Source organism: Ischnura elegans, chromosome X (assembly GCF_921293095.1).
Source record: "Ischnura elegans chromosome X, ioIscEleg1.1, whole genome shotgun sequence".
NCBI classification, from domain to species: domain Eukaryota; kingdom Metazoa; phylum Arthropoda; class Insecta; order Odonata; family Coenagrionidae; genus Ischnura; species Ischnura elegans.
In genome coordinates, this window is record NC_060259.1 from 109,768,972 (window position 1) to 109,791,086 (window position 22,115).

Genomic DNA, 22,115 nt, shown 5'->3' on the forward strand with positions numbered 1-22,115 from the left:
AAGAATTTTACTTGTGTAGCAGGAGTGACGAGAAAACAAACAATACACACGGATAAAACTCGAATGTGGGATATTTATTTCGCTCGAGTGAAGTTATGCAAACTAACTTCGCGTTATATCTCTCACCAACAACCTGTTTCACGTGCTGCTTACACTCTTCTGAGCGATTGATTCTCTCAATGAATTGTTCTCACTACAGGTCGTAATGAACCGAAACTCTGATGATGAATGCAACTTTTCTCAGAAGTGGGCGGCAACTTCCGCGATTTTTCAATGCTAATTTTTGTGAGAATGACTGAACGAGGTAGTTAGTTATTTTTACCCATCCATCGACCGAGTTATTAACTAAAATTAAGATTTCGTGCCAGAGTAAACGACCACATTGCGATATAAATATGCGAGACTTCATGTAAAATACTAGTGCGCAGGATCAGGTAGACTCATTATATTTAACTGTTGAAATTATTCGGCATAATAAGACGTCTAGAAATTTATGACAACTAAATGTAATATCATTAAAAGTTCTTCAGTTTAGAATGATTCTAACATCACCGCAGAGCGGTTGTAGTCATTGGGAAGAAACTAAAATTTCTCAGGAGCATTACCCGATCAATTTTTCTCTACCCCTCGAGTACACTGTATGACCCTTCCGGGATGGAACCCTGCATTGAAGTTAGGTCTTGTACTTAATATGTCTCCCATTTTTTTAATTTCGAAGGGAATTTTAGATCTTATACTCCACTATTATTTAATATGAATGAGAATACATATATACCAAGACTGTTATTTGCCACGAAAAAAACATTTCGCTTATGAAGAAAGATCTGAGGTTTTCCCGGCGTATGCTGTTGTTGAAGTTTATTCGGGATTGCCACCGGATAAGGTTCTCCATCTCTGCCGACGTTTCGATGGCCGAGTCGTCCATCGTCATCAGGGCTTGATGACGATGCCCTGATGACGATGGACGACTCGGCCATCGAAACGTCGGCAGAGATGGAGAACCTTAACCGGTGGCAATCCCGAATAAACTTCAACAACATTTCGCTTATGTTAGCCGCGATTCAAACCCAGATCCTCCCGATTGCCGGTCCGTTACATTACCAAGTAAATTTTTCTTGGCGAATCTTAGACACAAGTAAAAAGAGTCATTGAAGAGTCAGTGAATTTCATATTCAAGGAAAAAGGTTGCTTCGTGGTATAAGTGGTAGCATATTTAACCGGCCATCGGGGATATCCGGGTTCGAATCCCAGGTTAGTCAAATGATTTTTTCATGTCGATTATCATACTTATTTAACTATGCACTAGTGTATTTAACTATGCACTCGTGCGCGTGACTGCGTACAAATTTGCTTGTTCAATGTAGTACTTTGTATGAGTGAGAGCACAAAACCTTTTGCATGTGACGCTGGAATATCCTCTTTTACGAATAACTCTAACCACTACACGGTAGATAATTTTTAGTTGCCGTTCCATACTTAACAACTTTATTTGGTAGAATGATTAATGATTTTCAAAACGCTCTACATCAAAACATATACTTAATTCAACTTACAAATAAAATCCGAAGATTCAAACGTGATGGAGCGGAATTTTTCCATATTGAAAGAAACACTTGAAATTTTCCACGATTATAAGAAAAGTTAATGTGACCTAGATTTCAATGTTATAACAACATCTTCAACGTACAAATTGTGTGTAATTCATTCAATGTATCTTCTTGGGACTAAGCTATGTCTGATTACGAACTAATGGATTCGACTTTGCCAACATTTGGCCCGCTTTAATTTCGTAGGGGATAAATTATTTCTAATGCCTTTACTAATTTACTTTGAAAAACTGCGAGTAATATTCCTCCTTCCGTTAATTATGTAAAAGATAAGGATCATACGATCGATATTCATGGAAAAAGGTTCCGCGCTAAATAAAAGGATAATTATGGTAAAGCTTGAGACTAAGCCGGTAGATTCCGTAGTGGTACATGTTAACATACCTACGACGGACTACTTGGATGAAGAAGTTAAAGACGTCTATGAAGATATCACAGCAATAATCAAACAGGTAAGAGGTGAAGAAAACCTTATAATTTTAGGTGATTGTAAGGAGAAGGCTTTGGGTGTCAATATTAACGGAGAGAAAATAGTATGCTACGATTCGCTGACGACATAGCAGTCATAGCCGAGACAGAGAAGAATTTTTAAAGACTTTGACAAATATATAAAGGAATATGGCCAGATATCAGTTGAAAATCAACAAAAGGAAGACTAAGATATTAGTATGGAGCAAAAGAGAGGAGGCTAGGACAAACATTAAGCTAAGAAATCAAAAGTTAGAAGAGGTGAAAGCGTTTTCTTACCAGGGAAGCCGAATTACCAACGATGGACGAAGCAAGAAAGAAATAGTAGAATAGCGCTGGCGAAGAGGGCTTACTACAAAAAGATGAATCTTCTTACATCTGAGAATACAAGCATAGAAGTAAGGAAACAATTCATCATATGCTACATATGGAGTATGATTCTCTAAGGAAGTGAGGCTTAGACGTTGATAGCAGCAGAGAAGTCAAAGAGTGGAAGCATTCGAAATGTGTTGCTACCGAAGAATGATGAATATAAAATTGATCGAACGTGTAAATAATGAATGAGCGCAAAAAAAGTGGGATAAAAAATAAGACTTCTAAAAACCTTAAGCAGAAGACGGGACAACTTACTTGTCCACATTATGAGACCTGATAGCCTGATGAAAACATTCATAGAAGGACAAGTGGAAGGGAAGAATGGCAAGGGACGCTCCCGAATGAGTTACATTGGACAGGTTATAAAGGATGCAAAAGGGAAGACATATGTCGCTATGAAGAGGCTAGCGGGTAGGAGAGACGAATGGAGAGCTGCGTCAAATCAATCTTAGGATTGTTGACTAATAATTATGATCTCATACCTATAATCCCTCGGTACCTAGAAGAGCAGAAATATTGAGAAGCACACTAGTCCAACAATTTTTACTATTGCCCAAATGTAGCAGTATGAATTTTGTCAACACATTGGCATTAATATCTACTATTGGAATAAGAGAGAGATTCTTCTGTAGGACAATATTGGATGTAATTTTTTTATTTTAAACTACATTTTGATAGCATTAAAATTAAAATTCTCTCTCATTTCACAGGCCCGTATTGTCGGCTTTCGAACTCAGAAGGTCTTGTTTATTGAAGTGAGGAACAGATACTGCTGTATTTGTGCGAGAAGTAGCGATACAAAATCGGAGGTGAAAGAGCAATGCTACAAAAATTGGAGCAAATCCTCGACAGCAATGGAAGCTGACATATTAGTCGAAGGGTTCGAAACAGGTATAAAGATGCGCGAATTAAAATATCATTGGATAATTGGTACGATAATATAAGGCACGGAATAATTCATTGTTATTGTTCTGGAAGATACTATAATACTGTCATTTCATTCGTAGGTGATGGCGACAGCAGCGTTACGAAGAAATTGATTGAAGTACCACCCTACGGTATCAACTGCCCAGTACTGGGCAGTTGATACCGTAATAGAGTGCATAAATCATTTATTGTGCAACTACTGCAACAGGTGGAGGGAAATCGCAAAGAAATTAAACATAATACGGGAAGGGTATCAGTCGCTTTGCGTCGGAAAAGGGAGACAATATCCCATGGAAAGGGACACATTTTCGTTCTTCGGCCGTTACTGTAACACTGGACGGAAAAAATAATTTTTCTCGAGCCCTGGTACCATTCCTGCTGATTCTTATATAAAATGACCACCTGAATCCGAATATGACATCCGTTTTCCTCCATCACCCACCATTTTTTGGGGGTAGGCCCCCTATAATTTTCATCAATTTTGCAATAATTTGGAGGAATGAAAAGGATTATTTTAGAATTTATATTTCTTATTTGGCTTTTGAGAGTATAAAAGTTCTAAAACATGATAATTAATGGTAAGGATGTACATTTAGGGGGATTAGTTTCCGTTAATGACTAAAAAAAAACACTTTAAAAATCATCTTTTTTAACCCAATGAAAATATAAAATCTCAGTTTTGTATTCTGCATGGAACTAGAAAGTATTACATTTCTTTTTTTTAGCTGTGAAATCAAGAGAATTGCCGTCCAATCCTTAGCGGGAGAGGCACTGCGAGGGCCAGAGTAGTAAAGTGAATCTTCCGAGCTATTGCTACATATTTTAATTATTGTTGCTATGCTATACAGCAAAATATTTTTATTAATACTGCCGTTTCTTGCTGCTTTGTATTATTATCTTTCGGGGAGGATGATGTGAAATAGAAGCTGGAAATGTTTTAAAATACGTGAAAATTTGCGAAAAATGGCAAAATTGGTCATTTTAATGCGTTATTACACAATTTACGGAGACTAATTTCCCTCAAATCTACATCTTTACCATTAATATTATTTTTTCAGAATTTTGCACCCCTCAAAACCCCTAGGAAAAATTTAAATGCTAACATAATCCTTTTAATTTCTCCAAATGACCGAAAAGTGGTAAAAATGGAGGGGGGGGAGTTCCCCCAAAAATGGTGGGTGATGGAGAAAAACAGAGTTCATATTCGGATTAAGGAGGTCATTTTACATGTGAATTCGAAGGAATTATAATTTGAGCAAAGCTGATCATTTGAATCCACACCCCCTTCATATTTTTGTAAAATGATATAATGTCAGGAAGCATTTTGTTACCACTTGAGGCAGTAATACTTGCGTCATGGATAATGGCAGAAGTAAGTACTATACGGATTTTATTGAAACGTAGGTATTACAATGCGGAAATGTCGGGAGTAAAGCCAAAAAGGGAAGGATGTAAGACAAGGGCATACCCAGGGTCATAACTAGGGGGGGGGGGCAAGCCATAGTCTAGAAGGGGGCGCAAGCCAAGTTGTGACATTTTAGCATGGAAAAGGTGAATGAAACAAATATTTTAAGAAAATTATAACAGCACATTATTAGATTATGATATCATTTCCTAGAAAAAATATTTTTATTTTACTTACATATCTTATACCTACTAATGCATATCATTTTTCGTGGTTTTAAAGAAAATTTGTTGAATACTTTCGTTTTAATTCAGTACTGATTTTGATGAAAGACTTTTGCGATTTTTGCCTCTGGAGGGGGGGCAGCTGCCCCCCCTGCCCCTCGCCTATGATGTAAGGTTCTATTTTTTCTTGGGGGAAATTCAGGAGGAACGTCTGCTTTGTTCTTACTCATCGTCCTTACTGTAGCCAATCTTTTTTTGATAATCTTCTACTGTTAAAGGCATGCTGGTACACCAATTGTTACTGGTAATATTTCTTCCTCTGCATTCAATGTGCTCTGCTAAGCGTTTGGCAATTTCATGAGGTGAATTGGATTCTTTGAAAGGGCATCTGGCTACGTGCCCATATAAATTTCAATTTTTAGGTAAATTTTCCTAGCATCCACCACAGCAATGACTTCAATACCATATTTATTTTGCTTTTGGATAGATACTGCGTTACAGGACATCGGCCTCGAAATGGTATAAGTTGGTCAAGGATCGTGATGTACTCTGATGGTGTATTTGTAAATTCAATTTTTTTTGGATATTTTATTAATGAACTCAGTAACTGCGGCTTACTAGTCAATTTTCTTACTTTGTAGTCTAGTGCTAAGGTCATAAAAACTAATGCACCGTAGAAAAAAATCCGATAGCCCAGTGTACGGGAAAAAATTTGATAGACTTCTTTGCTCCAAATCTCCCTAATATCAACACGGGAAATTTTATACGCACCTGAGAGAAAAAGGGGACTAATAAGAGCTAGTTAATCATCTTCACTCAACTGCCTAGTATCACGATCTCTTGCATAATTTCCAGAAACAGAATTAAAGTAGAGATTTGTGATTTTCACAATTATAACTAATAATTCTGCGCAAAAAGAGGCGAAATGCTGATGATTCATCACACACACTTTTTGCACATGGGTGTATTCCAGGAAGATGAGTCATCGGCGATTTCATCAAGCCAAATGCGAGCGAATGAATTTTAATCGTCTTCACGATGGATCGGAAGCGAGAATAAATTGTAACACTTTCGGTCGCATCGGGTCAAAACTTCGGTTGCAGCAAAACTAGGGAACACTTTGAATATTAAACGTTACTTAGAGTTAGAATTACAAGAAATTAGAGACCAGAAAAACTCTAGTTCGAACGGCATCATTTTATTAAAAAACATCGAAGAAAAAGTCAATATGACCCGATGCGATCTATTCAGGGTTATTGGCCTTATTAAAGCTGTATGTGATGTCTGATGCAATATGCAATTTATGATGTTCCTACCATATAAATCAATAAATATTAAAGATGATAGAAAATCAATTTTCGTTCATTCATTAATTGTCATTTGTCTCATTAGTGTTCTCCCTGAATAAACATGTTTCGGAAAGTAACTGTATTGAATACACGTTTTCAAATGGACGTGGGTGATTACTATTTCATTCATACTGAGGAATAACGTAAAAATGTAAAGTTGTACTTAAAAAAAAAGTTTCACGAAGTACGCGCATTTCGGTTAGCGTAATTGACTTTTACGATTTTTTGAATAGCACTTAACAATTTTGTGATATGAACGTTGACCAGCTCTCCCCTTCGAGGAGAGTCGAATAAGGAGAGAACAATGCAAGTAATCGCCTTTCTTCATGGAAGCCGGCCGCACTTCCCAGCCTTGTCGAGAGCGTGCGTATTTGGATTCTTCCAAGAAACGGCAACCGAGTGGCTGAGGTGGGACTAATGCCGCCAGAGAGCAAAAATCAACCTCCGAATCTTGACCACTCTCAATATCGCCCCTCCGCAGTGAAACTTGATACAGCGTCGGGTGTTTTTTTCGGTCGGAGCGAAGCTCGACACCTCCTCCTTTCCTTTTTTTTCCTCCGATCAGCGACTCCTCCCCTCCACCCAAGGAGGCTTCCCATTCCACTGGCCGTAGCGGTCGACTTCGCAACTAAAATCCTGCGACGGTTGAATTTGGATTTTTGAATTAGGATAGAACACCCTTAAGGATTAAATAAAATATTTATTTCTTAGTTTTAATGCTTCATTAAAACTTTCGCAGGTAGTTGTCATAATGATTAAAAACTGTTTGGGCTATTTTTTCACTGTCTCAGGAGAATTTAAAGTTTATAATCACTAATTATTTTAATAATTTTTTGGGTTTTTAAGGCTTCTGTTGCGCCCCTTGGAGATCAAGTGTGGTTGGCATGGCACATCTGTGCCAGTAAATTAGATGCTAATTTCCTCCTTCCTGCACTTAGCCAGCTTCTACAGGTTTTTTAAATTTGATCCCTGAGACAAGGGTTGTTGTTTCAACCCTGTCCTGCGTTGACTGCTTCACCTATACGTGGGGAAGGAGCCACCTAATCCTATGCCCAGCTAGCACATTATAAGTCATTGAGATAAGATGAAAGGAAGAAATAAGGAAGGTGCTTATAAAATAAGCTTGTTATGGGTTTCAAACGGCCAGGCCGGCAAACATCCAGAGTAATGACAAAATTCAAACCCATTCAAAATTCAACCCAAACTCATCTGTTGCCGTCATTAAAATCCACTTAGTGTGCTTATAGTTTTCATATAGTATTTTCACATAGATATACTTACCTATGGGAAAAATAATATTTAAAGCCACTACTGATAAAATAAATCAACAATTAAATCATTATGTACTAATTGTTCTTGAGTGAGAAATGAATCAATGGGGAGTCAACGTGTATGCATAGTTGATTTTTGGAAATACCAAGATGGTAGAATCAATGTGGAATCCACATTGAGTTTACATGGATCCATGGTGGTGGTGGATGTTTTATAATCTAATTTACTCTAGCATAATTTCTATTTAAATGAAAGTAACCTCTTGGATGATATTTTGTATTTTATAATACTGGCTCAATGCTAGTGATCTGGAATTGTATTTTTTATTAATATCATATTTGTGGAACTTAATTAGAGTTAAAAGTAAAATCAGCTGTTTTTTATATCTGAAATAGTTATTGTGGCTAAAGGCATATTAATTAAAGGATAGTTAATTTATGCATAAAAAAGGTTATTGCACATTGCAGGTATATTAAAGCATATTGGAACTGAAGACCAAGATCATGTGATATCCACCATTAATTTTCACGTGGTTTCTACCAGAATAGGGTGGTTTCCTTCATCAAAGAAAACGAAAGGCATTGATTGCGATTCGTTACCCACCATTAGTGTATTCATAATATACAAATTATTTCGTTTTAGAAATGCCGGTATAGACGAATGGCAATGGTCCATTTTTATCCTCATTTGAAAAGGGCCAGATTGGCGCCCATGCGATCCCACTACACGTGATGTCACAGGGACCTAGTTTCTATAGGAGAAGATAGGAGTTATACATCGTCTGAGGTTACCAATGCATGCATGAGGTGCAGAGCTCAGGGAAACATGTCTTAACTATCACTTATTAAACCTGGCTAAGGTCCAAAAGTTTTCCTCGTTTGATGAGTTATTAATAATCCTTATTGAAGCCAAGCGCTACCTGCCAGCAGGGTACTAGGCTACCCACTAGCAGCCTGCGTCGAATCAGCGCTAAGCCTCGCCTCAAGGTCACCTCGCAGGGCGGCAACGGGAACCAGAAACACGTCACACGGAGAGATTTCCCGGCATTCATACTTACGCGTCGCATTTTCGCGCGCTTGAAAATTTTCACTTTTCATTTAATCGCAAAAAATAGATATCGTCTTTTAAAAATCTAGAAGCGTGAAATACGTACTCCAGGAGTAATAATCTTTCGATTTAGGCAATAAAAAAATAATAGGAAACCACCCTATACCAGCATGGGTTCTACATTGATTCTACCACTGTATAACTCACTGGGTGTCACTCTTGTAATAAGGATTTGTAAAAAAAATGGCACTCATCATGGTAACTGGCCATGGTGACATCAGGTTTGCTTAGTAAGTTTTCGTACTCATATTGTCAGGATCGGTGTTTACTTCAGGAAAATTTCTCATTCACTCTTATCTATTAGAATTGGTGGTACATATTGAAAATGAACACTTTCCTGATAAATGCCTTAGAGGTCTATGCATTACCAAACCTATCTTGAGAAAAAATGCTGCATAGTTTTTTAGGTAGTATGTATTATATAAATATTCTCATAGTAGAGTTTTTACCTAATCCTTGGGTAAGAAGCCTTGCTACGCACCTTCTTATAACTTCTATTTCCACTTTTATGTGGCCCAAATCCCTACACTGAGAACAGTATGTTTTAATGTAAAACGATTCACATGTAAAGAGTATTGAGCAGTAAATTTAATGTGTTAAAATGTAATCCATATTTCTACAACATTACTTAAAACTGATAATTAAGTCACTAACTGCTGGTATGTTGTATCGATTGATCTTTATTCTGACTGAAGTGAGTGTTTTAAGCAGGTAATTAGTAAAGCTATGGCCAACGGATTACATTGATAGATTTGATTGATTGAAAGATTTTAGGTTTTTCCACAACACAAACTCAGGCAGGGGCAGTTTGGCCAGGTCGGCAATCGCCAGGGGCCCTGATCTCAGGGGGCCTGTGCAATGTTCCCGTCTATATTGAAGCATATACATATGAAAGGTGCAATGAAGGAGATTCAAATTACTTGATCCAAATTAATTTTTTTGCGATTTAAAAATCCATGTTTTCATTTGTTACTTTATTTACAAGATAATCAGTGTAAAAAGATAGCATAAAATGATAAATAAAATAAAGGTGTCAGGAGATAAAAGAAAACCTGATGCTTTTTTGAAAGGGTTCTAAGACAGGGTTATTATGGTGGTATTTTTATATTTCAGTGCACTTTCAACGAAAAAACTCTCTAAATAGATATTAGAACCATAAAACACTACTAAATTGCATTAGCTGTGAAATTATCTCTCTTCATAGTATTTTTCTAATGAAATTGCTATTTATTATTAACTCTCATCTAGTTTTTGAGAGTCAGAATAGTGTCGAAATTCAATTCTGGGCTTGTGATTTCCTAAAGTTTTTGGGGGAGGACACCTGTAAAGGAGGGCCCCATCAAGAGCCCCAGGTGAGGGCCCCCAACCACCCCAGACCGCCCCTGAATGCAGGGATTGAAAACGATAACTATTTATTGGTTCGTCCAATACAGACCAAAGATAAGATTTCCGTTCACTGCAGTGGTAAAGGTGTCATTCTTGTCCCACCTGCCACCTGGCTGTGGCATCAGTGAGGCTGCAGAACAGATGATGACCGGCTGGCACTCGTTATAGTGGTGAGTGATTCGTATCGCACCGCCACAGATATTATGTTTTTCAAGTATTTTAAACAAACATACTTTAAATGCGATGGTGGTTGGCGTAACATGGTGAAACTCCTTCATGATGCACAAAGGTTAAGAAAACACTTAGCTGTTTCACAAAATAACATATTTTGTGAAACATACTTTAATTTAGAAAAACAAATAGCATCCATTGCTGCAATGATTTGCTTGATAATGGAGTAAAAATTTCCATATGCAAAAAAATGACTAGTTATGATGATATGGTGATGCTTTTGGAGGTATTCAGCATTATTCTTCATCCTTTCTAATGCTCAAGGAGACTTCTCACTATTGCTGCTTTCCACCTGGAGACTATTGTCCTCATATTTTCAGAGGAGAGAGAATGTGATATTAAATTTTGATACTCAGGATATTATTGAATTTACCTAGTCACCATATGCAGTGTGACCAAATTTTAATATGCAAAATCATACATATTTGAATAATATCACTTATATGCTAAAAATTGATATCTTTTAGATTTAAAAATGACACATGATGCTGCTTGGGTTGTTCAAAAAATAAATAAGAATAAGCATCATATTTTTAACTCGGCATCATGTCAAGAATGCTGATTATATTTTCCATGATTAAGGGATGATTGTATTTTGAGTCTAAAGGCTGCACCCCAAGTTACTGCGTGTCCGTCTCTCTTGTACATATGTGGTTGCACCCCTCTCTACAGAGGCAATTGGTGGTTGCTTCTCTTGTGTTCCCCTACTTGAAACAAATTCATCAAGGCTAGACCAAACCAAATCCCTAACCCATGGTACCATCTGCACAGGCAGGTACATGAGTCTCACCACGATTGTCACATTTGTACCTAATTATGTACTACCTGCAGGAAAACCTATTTTGTTGTAAAAAAGACGGCAAACCTTATTGTGTGGGCTAAAGGCTGCCATTTTTTTACTTGTACACTTTCACTGTTGGCAAGAGCTAACCAAGGCTGTAGCTGGTGTGAATTAGGAGGTAGAGGTTTGGGAAGAGAGAGTAGGGGAGGGTAGAAAGAAGATGGGAATGAGGTAATGGATAGTTGGGAAGGCAGTCTGTAGATTTTTTTAGGGCTGCTAGATGGATAATTGCAGCGGTCAGTTAATCAGACACTGGACAGTTGGCACTTCGCTTAAAGTGATTAGGTATACAAAACAAGGGTGGATCTTGGGAGGATATTTGTTGCTCCTCAAATCCAAGATAGAGGTAAATACGCACGTATTATCAAAGGCTAACTTCACACTTTTGAAACTTGGTGTCACCTGTAGATTTTAATGCCAAGTAAAGATACTGTCCTTGGAATTTGAAAAATCTCTTTAGCTTTTTATCCAGATCAGTCTCTGGATCCAATGATGCTAAAACAAAACAACTTGCCCATTATTTTTTCCGCAGCCCTGAAGACTTAGAATTGTATTTTAGTCGTAACGTATGCATAGGTGATGACTGTAATCTGAATAAGAACTCATGAAGAATTTTTCCAGTCAACATGGTGGAGAATTGATTGCTTCTTATCAAAAGTGTGATTTATAAACATTACATTTTCTCTCTCTTGAAAAACTTGATGCTGCATATATTGTTCATTCGTGGGAGAAAGAGTTATAACAAATACATATAGCTTTGACCAGGCATTAGTTTTCAGTATTGCATAATTTTTCAATTGCATGATTGCACCACGATTGTAAGAGACTAAGGACCTTAAAACAACTAAAGGCCAATACCATTAAAGCATGTTGTTGTTAAGGTCCTTAAGGTATTTTACAATTGTGGTGCGATCATAGAATCGAATTATTTGAAGATTCACTCTGTCAAATATGCGTTAATTCGTTGGCAATATCCTGAATATTTAATAAGTCAATCCCATCACTTGACCTAATTTTTTCTATAATGCCACCATCATGTTTTTCTCCAGTGATGGTATCTAAAATTTGCCTCTTTTTAGCTGTGTCATTAGCTTTATCACTGAATTCACGCAAGTAATAATTTTATTGCATTATCTAACCTCTTTTGGTTAGAATTAAAATATCATCCCAATTTTCTGTTGTTTGACTGTTTATATATTTTTATATGCATTATTTCACTGAGTAATGTTGCTAGACAAGTCTTTAGTCATCCACAGCTTAATTAAATATTGTTTTTCACTGATCTGTATAAAGTAACTTCTTGAATGCTGCAAGATTTAAACTTATCTATGAAAACACTATATGCTGCAGTTACATTGCCCTCCAAGTACACCTACTTCCATTCACAATTTGAAACGAGTACTTTCAAAAGATATAGGTCAACTTAATATGCAGGTTTTTCTGGCCATTTTGGAATTTCATCACAAGATATTATCTTACAATATAAAATCACGTAATGGTCAGTCAAACCTAAATCAAATGATTTCCCCTCATAAATAAAATTGTCCATACTGCTACAAAAAATGCAGTCAATACATGCCCTGCTATTCTTAGAGATACAAGTTCGAGTATTTATGAGCTGTTGAAACCCTTGGCTTGACATAATAGCTCCATACTCGAAGGAATGTCCCTATCTTGTAAATGCACAAATTAATATCACCTACTAAAATTAAATTCCTTTCTCATGAGTCATGAAGGACATTTTCCAATTCCCTCAAATATAGATTTGTAGGTAGGAAGTGGTTTCTATGTGCTCCAATGACCGTGATTGATATAGAGGAGGTATAGTGTATTGATCTCAACAGGACCAATGTACTGCTTGAACCAATGTGGCATCTTCTTCTCCTGTGAAGTTTTGTTGGTTTTAGAGGACAAGATGGCTAGTACTGCCAGACATGCAGTGCCACAAGGGTACAATTATGGAATTGTGTCACTTTTTCTATTTTATCATAGAGGAACTTTGAATCATGAATGTGTTTTGTAGTTGAGTGGTGCGGGGTACTTTGAGCTATGACCAGTTCACAAGGTGGCCCAATTCTCTTCTTAACATGTTCCTTGCCATATATTTTAAGACGAATTTACCCATTGTATCAGATGTCTTTCTTTTTTCTTTGGCTTCAATACTTGGGTCCTCTCCGTTTGAGTTTGGCTACGTGCCCCGTGTCGGTCATGTCATATACGCGTCGCCGAAGTAGCCGTGGCCAATGGCGTGCTATAAGTGGCCAAATAGTGACTCATTCATAGGTCATTATGACCAAAATGGCGTGAAGATGAAGTTCAGTCATTATGACCGAAGCGGCAGTAAACATGTTAAACTCTTGGTCATTTTATATTTATTCAAGTGGTACAGACTCATTAGTACTTACTGGAAACTCAGTTTCTGCAGCAATTGGATGTTAGGGATAGGATGATTGTGTGACACATGTTAGGAATTCAGTATATGGAAGGGACAGTAAAGGTACTTTCCCCATTCAGCCATTCCCTCTTAAGTTTAAATTGAGAAAGCGCCAAAGCTGCTGCCCACTTTTCACGAGTTGATGACATCATTACAGTTCTGGTTCATTTACTTGTTCCTGGAAAGGGGAATGTTTCATTGAGGGGAGGAACAGCTCATAGGCCGATAAACAAAATAAAACATGCAAGAGCATAGAGAGGAGGAAGCAGTGGCTCGCTTGGTGTGAGCTTAGGATGCCTATAAGGGTTAAGGTTTCTTTCAGCCAGAATAGCTCAAGGGGTGGGCACTGCATCATTAAAACAAATATTCAGGTCACTTTATTTCTCAAGCTTTATGAAAATCAACAGTAAAAAGAAATTGGTGAAAAAGCCCACTGATGATTCCCTTTATTTACGACCCTGCAGCGATAACAGGGAGAACGGATTTGGATTCTGTGTTTCTCTTCCTCAAAACTGGATTATCTATTCTGTGGCAGTGTAATGTACATAGGTAGTTTTACCCTTTCCTACATTATATTTTCTCTTATTCTTTGGAGAGTGATCATTGGAAATATAGGCGGTATTGATTATGCACTTTATTGGAGTAAGTTTGTTTTAATTAACTGATATAACATTTCTGTTCAGGGATTTGTTGACTAAAATGGCATTCTTATTGCAACTAAGGCTGTACTAATGGCTTGTTTATAATTAACTCATAATTAACTTATAATTAACTCATAATTAACTCATGCATGAAAACCTTTTATCTCTTATCTCCATTCAGCATTTTACCATTAATATACCTACAGTTTCATGATGTCAATCAAATTTCCTGACAACAAAATAAGAGGTCACTGCCAGTTCTGATGTGATTGATGACACTCTGATGAAGAAGGCATATTTATGTAAAAATAAGCATGCCAGAGATTAACTAATCAGCATTGAATCATTAAGGTGAACATTTTTGATATTCATATTTCGCTCCAGGTTATTCTAATTCCAGCCAATGAAGAAAGCATTACTCATTTTTAATTCTTTTAACTACCCCAATAAGGGAATCTAACAGGTTAAAATTAAGTGGCAGCAATTACTCAACAATGTGGACCATAAAACACCCGATATAGAGACTTTAAAACTCATATACATACATGAAATTCAAGTCGCACACACTCGTTGATTCAACCCGAAGGTTAGTATGGGTAAATCAAGTACCAAAAAAAAGTAGACTGCAGAAAAAGTGGAAAGACTTAAGAGATAATAAGAAGAAATACTGATGATAAGTTTTGAGCAATAAGTAGCCTAATGTTGAATAAGGGGTACATTTTTCGGTAAGGTATGATATGGCATTCAGAGGACTCTGCTAAAAATGTTTTATTTGTCCCATAAGGGATTAGAAAGTAAGGGTGGAGAAAAAGCTGGCATCAGCAAAAGCCTGCTCTTCACAAAAGATGACCTGGAGACCAATAGGAATGGAACCTGGCCTCACAGGGTTGGAAGCCAATACTCCTGCCACCTTACCAACCAGATCCCTACATTTTTCACTTCCCTTCTATTAAAACATTCATTGCAAATAATGCCCATTGTCGTACTTCTGGGGGAGAACATTCACATCAAATGTCATCAATCAGTTTAGCATATATAGCCCTTATTTGAAGAAAATAAAATATTCAACCAATGCATCACTTCAAGTGTGCTGATATGGCCTCTGATCTAATTAAGATCTCAATATTTTCGAGGTCAGTTCCATTATGACATGAGAAAAAAAGTAAAATTTTCCTCTTATGAAAAATGTTGTCTTCAACATTTTTTTTCTAGCAGATTCAAGGGATGCCTTCTCTTACAAATGAAGCAAGCATTTCTTTTAGTTTCACAGATTTTTTTACTTTCCATCTAGCTGAAGTATTCTATTATTTCTTGACTTGTCTGTTAGTCTGACTTGACAATTAATGATTTTTTAACAAGCTGTTGCCCTAAAAACTTTGAATAACTAATTCAAGGGGAACCGAAAAACAGACTCAACAAAATATGCCAAGCATATTTCAGGCCCTTAATCATTAACACATTCACGTGCAGTGGCAGTCACGTCAGAGGCAGTCAGCTTAATCATTAACACATTCACATGCAGCGTGCGATGTCCGGCAGAGCACATCAATTGACGTTCTCTGCCGGTCAGGCCGGGAGCCCTTTCTCTGCCTCCGTACATACGTGACTAATATCCACTTCAGAGTCTTCTGATCAGGTAAATGGGCTTCAGCAAGCTTCCACCTTTCGAACCGTGTGCGCCGTTTGTCAAGAGCAGTATTTGAACAGAAGTTATGGTGCAAAAACCTCCCTCTATTTTTCTTTCTTATTTTAAAGGCCGTATTTGACGACTTTAATGAAAATCGGGCCTGCATTGAATGTGTTCATGCATAGCAAGATGTTATGCTAAGTGAGATATTCAATTTTTTATATCTTCATTTGGCTTATGCTCTATGTTTTCCTATGGTTTAATGTCAGTCTGCATTTTGTACAGAAAAGGTAGGCAACCTTTTTTCTGGCCCCAGTTGGCATGGAAATCACATACCAGCAATTCCATTCTACATTTTTATTGAGGAGAATGTTACTTTTAGACACAGAATTTTTGAACTACTATTTTATGCTGCAAAGGTAACGTTTGGTATGAATTACAATGTCAATTATCATGGCATCAATAAAAAGGCATCTTATTCCCTATGACTCACTACATTCTCTTCGATGCAATGTAGCTATGGAGAAATTTGGCGGATAATTGTTATCAGAAATACTGCCACTTACATTGTAAATTGAACTCTTGGGGACACAGGCATAAAATTCAAATGCCATCCATTTGATAGCTCAGAAACCAAAATATGAGGCAATTAGCTGCCGGCCTACTGGTTAATTTGTATAATTTATATTTGTTTTTTAAGTCTCTCCTTCATCTAATAATATATTGAAAGTATCAAAACAATTTATGAGTTAGGTTAATTGCGGGGCATTACTTATTGACCTGATGAGGTTGAGTGTTGTTGATCCCTAGTTTACAGGCTAATACTGCTAATACCATTAATGCAGTTTGTTCTCTAAATGGAAATATTATAAATAAAATTCGCACTGTGATACATTGTTTTGCTAATGCCAGTATGGCCAATTTGAACAAAAGAGAGAATGAAATGTCAACCAAAGGATACTGTATTAATGACAAGCAAGTAGTTGGCCAGTACGTGGCTAATTATAATTGCTTATTTCCATCAGTAGTGGTGAAGTTGCACTAAGAAGTACTATCATGCAAGCGCATGGAGGTTGAATGTAATGTAAAACACCAAGCAACACTGAGGAGTTGGCAGTGCATTCAAAGGGTGAATTTTGTCACACCCACGTCAAACAGAGAACACTCCATTACCAGCCCATTACTCCATTATTATATTCGGGAAATATAATTAAAGTCATTTATGTGAAAGCAAGTAAATGATTAAAGAATCAATTAATTTACTGTAATCAACCGTAGCATTTAAATGTTTTGGGGTGCTTCAGTGGGAGAGGCTGTTTTACGTCTATTGCCATTAAATATGAAAAGAGAACAGACAATTTTGTTGGGCTAAAAGGAATTTTGCAATAGTGGGCGGAGCATATATACACTGAATCACTTAAAATATGAGGCACTGTATAAACAAGCATAGGCGGATTAAGGGGGGGCAAGACGAGATTTTTGTATACAAAAATATGAATATAAAAGTTATAAATATTTACATATTAATAGCTTTTATATTAAAATTAAGATTGTATTTGGTAGAGTAATTGTTGCATGAAGTTTTTTATATCAAGTATGAGAAGACTGTTTGCCAGTCAGAACCTTGTGCCCCTGCCCCCACAAAAAATTCCTAGATCCACTCCTGTAAACAAGTAACTATGTACGCAGTTGCATGCACAAGTGCACCCCAAGGGAATATGCTTTCCCAGTGCAGAACCATCAGAGAATATCATTTCATGAAATTATAATTTGGTGGCAATTCAGGCTGCCAGCTTGAGTGGTGATGATGAGTGAAGTCAACTGATTTTTTTCATGGTGACTTTCTTCTTTTGGAGTTTTAAATCTACCATAGTGAATAAAATCACATTTATAAGAAATAATTGGTGGGTTAGAAAGTAATTAATTGGTGATAGGAGTGACGAAGGAAAAAAAATTGATTTCATGTTGATGAAATGATCCAAGATGTAGTTTATTCATTCAAACCAATTTGTCAGTTATGAGCATGGGTACCTTTGTTATGTGCATGGGTGCATTCCTGTGCAAAATTTCAGAGAATAGAATATAGAGCTGATTTTTTAAGCATTCCACATCAGTAACTTAAGTTATAAAATATGTTTACAATAAAGGTAGGAGATGAAAACCTCTCGATGCTATGTCGATAGCTGAATTCTAAGGAACGGGTACAATGAAAATACCCTTAATCTGAATGATACTCTTGACTTCTGGTAGAAACAAATCAAATTCCAATTAAATTATTACACACTCAGTGGTAAAATCCTCTTAACTAGTACATAAATCAACAGAAAATACTGAAGATCGCTAATAAAACGAGGTCTAAAACACTGCCTAATCTTAGGAGTGTAAACCAAGTTCATTATTTAATCGACAAGGCATTGCACTGAATGATTATGCTGATTATCGATCGATAAATTTCATAAGAAAGACATTGGGATTATTACCTAGCATCGTTGTAGAGAGCATGATAGCAAGGCGATATGGCCGTAAGGTAATGTGATATTCAAAGTCGTTTAAAGCTATTGAGCGGTTACCACTAACGTACGTATATTACGGTAAGTACTTGAATCGTGCTCATACGACGGCACCGCAGTAGTCGGTAGGTATGTCAGCTCTATGTTAATTATTTCTCCGAGCATACTGTACTTCAATAAGATTAATTTACCCTTTCAGACCTTGTGATCGTTTGCGCCGTTTATATTGCATAACCTCCTACTTAAAAGAATGATAGCTGGTGACGAGTAGAGCCTTCCCTTGGAGTTCGTATCACCGCTAATCTTGAAATCATGTACTCTTCTTTAGGTGTCTTGATCACGAGACCGAGTGCTGAGACTTGGTTGCTGAGCCTCTCTTCTGATTTGTTCCTCGAGGTCATTTCAATAGAGTATCGTCGAATTACATATCGTCCGATGAGATGCGGATGACGAAATTCCATATTCCGCAACCCTACATTACTAACGGCTTAGAAGGCTGCAGGGTTACCAAACCGAAAATTTTGAACCCAGAGTATTGAAATGTAATGAATAACAAATCCCTAATCTTAACACTACTCATATTTCTGACATTAATTTGGCACCTAGATATTACCTGATCGAGCTGTGGGCGTTAATGAAGTGGCAGCGCATAGCTCTACGTTTCATCGCAAGTAATCATCGAAGGAAGTGCGACGACCGTCACTAAAATGGAAAATTTGTGTGGCAGAAGGCAGATTATATGCCATATAAATAATGCACAATTCAAATAATTCTATACCTTAACATCGTTGACTGCTATTGGTATTCGTTCACGAAGTACCAATTATCTCAATTGCGACAGTATCTACTTGCAAAACATAGAAGGATAATACGAACTGAATTAACCGAAACGAGTAAAAATATCCTCATACCCCAAGAAACTAGCTAAATTCAACATATTTTGTGAATGTAGCAATTCTCGACGGCCATAGCGCAGCACGGGAGTCATGAACAGTCATGAAACAGTGAAGAACCGATCGGCGTGGTGTAGTGCGGTTATTTTAAAATCACCGAAATGGGGTTAGACTTTGCTGTGCGCTTTGAATGCGAGTGAATGGCAATGCAGTGGTATTAATTGTCGAAATTGAGTTCAATTTTTCCCTTCCGTTGCTACAGGGAGAATTTCGTAGCATGTGATTTAGTAAATAGCATACTCAGAAATTGAAAATACATTTTCGAACTCTAGCGCAAAATATGCTCAGATGAAATTGATGCGGAGAATGTAGAATTCATTCACCCAGAAACGACTTTTGTCATATGCCTTGGAAGTATAAAGCGGTCCTTAGGAGTTTTTGCGGCGTTAATTCCTCTCCTACATTGAGCGAAATGGTCTATTGTATTCGAAAGTGTGGCAACACTGCTCCCCCGACCATGCGCAGTTCCAATTTCTTTTTTTATCCATTTCTCATCCCCCCTCTGTTTTCCTTGCAGGAGTGGCGGACGAAAGCTTGCTGCAAGGGTGGCCGGCAGTGAGTTAGCATCGCTTCACGAGGAAAGCAGGATGTCCGAGAAAACCTTCGATAGACTCGGGCAGAGACCATGCCATTCATCGTCTGGGGAGGCGGTATGCCCGGCGATGACGAGGGGAATCGATCATATTAGGGATCCTAGGCTAAACAAGGTGAGCGAGAGCTTGTGTTGTCTCTGTATACCCTATGTTTGGCATGCTCTGTGGAGTTTCTCGTACCCTGTGCCTTGGAGATCAATCTATTCCTGTCGTATCAATTACCTTATCCATTTTCTTTTTATTCGCCTGTAAAATTTTTGCGCCTAGGATTTTTCTCTTTAATCTGCATTCTTTGTTACTATTTCTATCGTAATTATTGCATATTTTCATCGGTAATATGGGAGAACTTATTTTGTTCCTTACGAAATAACTCTCTGCAAATTCATTTTCGGCATTTGAAGGCATGTCTACAAGACAATTTCTTCATGAGCTGAAAAATGATTTGAACATGATTGTGTAATTTTCAGTTTATTGTTTTTCTTTGTCACTTAATAAAAATGTCGTATTTAATGTAATATTTCCATCCTACCGCCAAATCCTAATCCAAATTGACATGAATTGCCATGAGAAAAAACCTGGACCTGGAATCGAACCACGGCACTATGGCTCTCCGGAAAGCCAAAGATCCTTGGTTCATTCCCGGTCGAGGGGAATTTTTCCCATGGCAATTCATGTAAATTACGTATTTATTCTCTTACTTCGAAGTGAACGTCCCGTTTTAGATTTTACTCAAAAGTGTTGCGTTTTTCCTTGTTAAATGATCAAAGTCTTGATTGAAAAATATTTTCTATAAAATATGAACTGTTTCTTTCTTTTAGCCTTTGTTAGCCCCTGGCTATATGCGCGGAAGTTGTCCCTTGTTCGAAAACATATTTTGAATGAAGACATGTATTGGCGGTCAGTGCTGGAGTATAAGCCAGGCAAAGTTGGCCGATGTCCGTGGACCCCGGAGCTTTGAAGGCACCGTAAGAGCCTCAGCAGTAATTTCCTCTCTCTTCTTTTGGAAATCCCTCCCCCCACCTCTCCGTAGCGGCCCCGATGCTTGTACTGTCACCAGTTCCACAAGTGTGGTAATTCCTATCCTGTTTACCCAACTGTGTTAACCCGGAACTGATGGTGGCCTAGGGTAAATATTCGGCGAAAATTAAATGTGGTACTAATGGTTTCTTGGAGAACGAATGTGCTTGTTGTCACCTTTCGGAGAGCTTGCAACTGTATGCTGTAGAACAAGCTCGGCTGAAAATCTAAAATGCCAACAAAGACTGTTTTTCAGGGGCCCTAAAAGGCTTCATTGTCTATGTGAAGAAACAGTTAGTACCCTGTGACATAAGAATGTAGTAAGCGACTCATCCGACAGTACCTAGTGTGTTTTTATGGCAAGTTTTTGAAGAGTATAGCTCTTGATGCTGATGAAAATTAATTAAAGGGCCACTTGCGGAAAAATTGGACTTATTTCAAATTGTTAAGTTCCGAAGTTTTTCTAGTAATAATAAGACGCTTGCGGAACAATAATTAAGTGCTAATCATGACTTAAATGTGAAACCCAAGTCTTTTTATATTAAAAATGCATAATGTTGCATTGAAATAGTGCTACTATTTAATAGGGCTCCCCTAAGATAAAAGGAGGCCTGAGACAAACAGTGGTGGGTTCTAGGGGGTAACATCGCCCCTCACCCACGAAACTGAAAAAGCGGAATGTTATACGTTGGATTATTTTAAGGAAATAATCGCATACTAGACAGCGGCGTACCTTTATAGTCACCTCAAGCGCGTGTAAAGTGCGAAAATTTAATCTAGGAAAATAATTTGCCTTGACCGGGATTCGAACCCGAATCTCCCGAGTTCGCGCTAGGTTCTTGACCTCTTTCTTGATCAAGGAATTCACGACATACGGGTTCGCCGATTCGGTCGATCCGGTCATTACAGATTCTCCCTTGGAAATTTCCGCCCTACATATTACAGGCATTATTCTATACCCCCACTCACAATCAGTAGGATTACAGTTATATATAAATAGTGAGTATATAGTATAAATAGTTAATGATCATGATCCTTTATCCGCTCTTGGAGAAAATTCAATCACTATTTCTCTTCCCCCCATCCCTATCCCCTTAAGTAAGAGCCCCCTTCAGGGACTATTTGAGTGTAAGGGCCCCGATAGTGAA

The 22,115-nt window shown here is 37.5% G+C and overlaps 1 protein-coding gene and 1 long non-coding RNA gene across 4 annotated transcripts in view; one reads left to right on the top strand and one right to left on the bottom strand.

Annotated features, from left to right (window-relative positions):
• The window catches only part of LOC124171907 (NADP-dependent malic enzyme-like), a 195,425-nt gene that overhangs the window by 22,597 nt on the left and 150,713 nt on the right, over window positions 1-22,115 (top strand). For all 3 annotated transcript variants that reach the window (XM_046551316.1, XM_046551314.1, XM_046551315.1), the window contains exon 2: window positions 19,875-20,064. In XM_046551316.1, the coding sequence (XP_046407272.1) occupies window positions 19,875-20,064 (190 nt within the window). The remainder of the gene's footprint in view (window positions 1-19,874; window positions 20,065-22,115) is intronic.
• Window positions 13,554-19,845, bottom strand: LOC124171908. Its single transcript, XR_006868009.1, has 3 exons — window positions 19,183-19,845; window positions 19,018-19,106; window positions 13,554-13,804 (listed from the first exon to the last, which is right to left on the bottom strand). It is a non-coding gene; the product is annotated as an uncharacterized LOC124171908 (long non-coding RNA).